The 4,105-nt window shown below is 41.7% G+C and overlaps 1 protein-coding gene across 1 annotated transcript; it reads right to left on the bottom strand.

The window, feature by feature from the left end:
- Positions 1 to 3,275: 3,275 nt before the first annotated feature.
- On the bottom strand, positions 3,276 to 3,830 carry LOC141607389 (uncharacterized). Its single transcript, XM_074426741.1, has 3 exons — positions 3,656 to 3,830; positions 3,426 to 3,604; positions 3,276 to 3,299 (listed from the first exon to the last, which is right to left on the bottom strand). The coding sequence occupies exons 1-3, from the start codon at positions 3,828 to 3,830 to the stop codon at positions 3,276 to 3,278; spliced, it is 378 nt and encodes a 125-aa protein (XP_074282842.1).
- Between the last annotated feature and the right edge of the window lie 275 nt (positions 3,831 to 4,105).

Here is a 4,105-nt window from a genome sequence, read left to right as displayed (position 1 = left end):
GGAACAGTTGCAAAAAGGGCTACGAAATAGCAGGTTTGTGTAGGTAGTATGCCTCAGACATTTTATCTTAATTGTATAGTAATGATGGCTATAAAGCCAAGAGTTTGTGTTTAAGCCAGTTATTTAATGGTATAATAGTCACCATTGGGATCTTTTGGCATTGTGTAATGAAATATGCAAGCTAGAAGGCAAGTTTGAGAACGAAAACCTTCTGCCCAGGTGACTCTCGACCGAGTGCACCTTGCACTCGACCGAGTGGCCGCCTACACTCGACCGAGTGGTCTGCTTTGACCCTTGTTTCATTAATACTTGACCAAAATATTGGGTGTATACCCTTATTTTCACTATTTATAATGGTTGGTTTGTGTCTGATGAACATGTTGACCTCATATGGATGAGACCTTGTGAATTGTTTACGTTATGTGGCTTTTGCTATGTAAGAGTGAAATTTAAATGAAAGTTGTTAATTGACATGTGTAATTGAATGACAAGAATGCTGTGACGATTTTGTGTGGTACACGTTTACTGCCGTGAATTCATTTTGGTATGATAACAATGTCCGTATTATGTGAGTTTTTGTCGTGATGTGTGTGTAGCATAATAATATTGAATGAATAATCAGAGTCTCATGATGCTAGTAACGGAAGTATTGAGGATGGATGGAAACAGATGTCGAAACATATGTGTGATCATGTGGTTGATTTGACGCGGTATATGCGTGGCATGATGTCCGGAAATGGGAATGTTGCACATTGTTGAGTCATATAACGAGAAATTTCGCATTAATTGATTGTTTTCTCGAGTCCGCATATTCCTGATTGATGTGCATACATGTGAAGGTATGAGATTTGACATGATATAGAGTCGTAATAATATCAAGTTATACCTCGTGTTAGATACGTATACTTATAACCAACATGAATTGGGAGTTATTTATGGGACCGTGTGTTTGACCAGGCGCTCGACCTTTTGGGAGGTTTGTAAAGGGGGATTATATCAATGGAATTATAAATATATGATATTTGATTACATATTTGCAATGGGTAAGAGAGGGTGTTGAACCTCGAACATAGTCATTTGTGGAATTTGGTAATGAACGTATGAGAGCACATTATGAAGTTTGATAGTTGAACTTCGGGGCGAAGTTCTCTTTTAGGGGGAGTGACTGTAATAATTCGGAATTAAGGAAAGAAAGAGTACGACACGTGAGGAAGTAATGAGAATTGAGCAAAGAACATTGGGATAAGTACGATAAACATGTGTGGTTAATAAGAGTGATAATGACGATAAGAATCTTGACGGACTTTATGATAGAGTAAAATGGCGAGAGAGTACATGGGAACCAGTAATGAGACTTGAGAGAAGATTGAGGAATAATTGTGAAAAGAGAGAGCGAGGCGAACTTCGAGGACGAAGTTCATTTTAAGGGAGGAAGATTGTAATACCTAGATATTTTGAGACCCGCAAAGGAATCTTGGGATGCGTGAGAGGACTCTCGGGTTTGGTGAGTCTACTCGGGAGTGAAGTATGACTATAAAGTAGACCGGCAAAGGAATCTATACTAGACTTAGTGGAGTTGTTATAATGTCCGCCTATAGAAAGGTCGTCTTAAAACTATCATAACTTGAGATCTAGACATGATATTGATGTGATTCCAATGGAGGTGGTAACTTATTCTCTTACGATTCCAATGGTATGTCACACGCCCAAAATAACCAAGAAACGAGTGAGATATGACTTTTGTTTTACAAAAACTTGTAACACCTCCTCATACCAGGGTACCTTACCAAGAACTACCCCAGCATGAAAGGTTGTTACCATCTCGGTTGCCCGAGGTTAGTATACCAAAGTTAACAATCCAAAACACATTTATTAAAGTATAAAAGATTAACGTTACATATTCTCCAAAACCAAAACCAAAGTGCAACTGTGAAAAGTCTAACAACTACAAAGAATGCAAACTAAATCTCTTAGCGGCGGAAGCTAGACTCGAGTGATGACTCCCCATAACTGCCCTGTAGGTAGAGAACTGCATCAACTGTCACAACCTGCTCACATTCCCTGAATGGATCACCACAGATTTATAAAAACAACAATGGGGTCAGTTACTGAATAATCAACGCAAGACAAGTACAAAAGGTAACCAGCTGATCATCACCCTCCTCCGGTCTCCCGATCTCACACAGTAACCGACTACACATCGAAGTGTGTAGCCCTGCCAGATTACCCATCGCAATAGGTAATCCTCGCCACCAGTGGGGGACCGCAACCAATCCCCACCTAAGCCCCACTCATCAACGAACGATATCCCTGTCCCTTAATGTGCACATCCTCTCCCGTGACGGGTTCCACGGGGGGCGAACTTGGGTGTGAAGCCACTCCCGCAAGTGACTCCACCACAATCATCACAACACAAACACTATCATCACACCAACACCGCACCAACACTCCAACAATGATCATCAGACAACAATCGTACGCAAAACAACATAATCTCAAATCAATTAAACAGGAACTGAGTAGGGAAACCCTACCTTAGCACAACAACAAGAGATACGAAAAGGCAATCTAAAATGGCTCCTCTACGAATTCTCCACCTAACACAATCACATAAACAACAATCACCATATGCAAAAACCCCTATTTTCCCCCAATTCACCATTAAGCCAAACTCTAAAGATTAACCAAAGAATTTAGTGCAAAACGAGAACTTACCGACGATAGGACTCAAGATGAAAGACCTTTTTAACGATCACACACACTAGGGAGATATTTGGAGAGGATTAGAGCATCGTTGAGTGTTTAGGTTTTGTAAAAGTGTAATTAGAAACTGATTAACGCGTTTATATAGTTCTAATCATCTCCAAATTAAACCGCGGAAAAACACTCGTCAAACCGGATACTCGGTCGAGTACTAAGTATACTCGACCGAGTACGCTCTACGCGGTAGAGTATTCCACATACTCGGCCAATTATTCCTGGGCAGTGAGCCACCCAGAATACACAACGTCCCTTACTCGGCTGAGTAGGTCATATTTGGCCGAGTACGGGCTTAGAAAATCCGTAGTATTACAATCTTCCCTCCTTAAAAAGAACTTCGCCCCCGAAGTTCACACTATACACAAGAAACCGAACCGACACAACTCTCAAAACTCACACTATATAAGACAAAACACCGAACACTAGCTAGACTAACACAAAACACCACTAACCCGACTCAAACTAACTCAAAAACAACCATGAGACCCTCTCCTACCCCCCTAAAAAGACAACGGTTACAGCTCCGTAACCAAATATACCTGATAAAAAAGGTTAGGAAAACGTTCTCGCATAGCCTCTTCGGGTTCCCATGTGGCCTCTTCCACATTATGATCAGAACAAAGCACCTTGAGCAAAATGGTCTCACCATTCCTTGTCTTATGTACCTTGCGGACTAATATCTCTTTAGGAATCTCAGCATAAGATAAGGACTCATCAAGTTCGATGTTCTCAACCTCAAGCACATGTGAAGGGTCACTCACATAATTTCGGAGCTTTGAAACATGAAAGACGTTGTGGACTCGATCTAAAGTTGGTGGTAAAGCTAACCAGTAGACCACCTCACCTACACGATCCAAAATCTCATATGGACCGATAAACTTCTGGCTTAGCTTACCCTTCTTCCCAAACCTCATCACTCCTCGCATTGGTGACACCTTCAAAAGGACTTTGTCACCCATGGCGAACTCAATGTCTCTGCGGTGTAGATCGGCATAACTCTTATGGCGATCCTGAGCTGCTTTCGTCTTTTGACGAATTAGCCGAACCTGTTCAACCATATCCTGCACCATATCTGGCCCTAAAACCACTGCCTCTGAACTGTCATCCCAACAAACCGGACTTCGGCACTTCCTGCCATACAGAGCCTCGAAATATGCCATCCTGATACTAGTATGGTAGCTGTTGTTATACGAGAACTCGATCAAATCCAGTCTATCCTCCCAACTTCCCCCGAACTCCATGGCACAAGTTCTCAACATGTCCTCTAAGATCTTGATAGTCCTCTCAGTCTGACCATTTGTTGCAGGATGAAAAGTTGTACTCATCTTTAAGGTCATACCCATCA

This window comes from Silene latifolia, chromosome 10 (assembly GCF_048544455.1).
Source record: "Silene latifolia isolate original U9 population chromosome 10, ASM4854445v1, whole genome shotgun sequence".
In the NCBI taxonomy this organism is placed as follows: Eukaryota; Viridiplantae; Streptophyta; class Magnoliopsida; order Caryophyllales; family Caryophyllaceae; genus Silene; species Silene latifolia.
The sequence above is the reverse complement of the archived record's forward strand: the minus strand, read 5'-3'. Positions and strand labels throughout refer to the sequence as shown.

What these genes read in the sequence shown, in the direction of transcription:
- LOC141607389 (XM_074426741.1), bottom strand. Translation starts at nt 3,830, where the DNA reads ATGGTGCAGGATATGGTTGAACAGGTTCGGCTAATTCGTCAAAAGACG. An exon ending in GATGAGGTTTGGGAAGAAGG is followed by an intron (nt 3,605 to 3,655) that starts GTAAGCTAAGCC and finishes TGGATCGTGTAG; the next exon opens with GTGAGGTGGTCTACTGGTTA. An exon ending in AAGAGATATTAGTCCGCAAG is followed by an intron (nt 3,300 to 3,425) that starts GTACATAAGACA and finishes CTTTTTTATCAG; the next exon opens with GTATATTTGGTTACGGAGCT.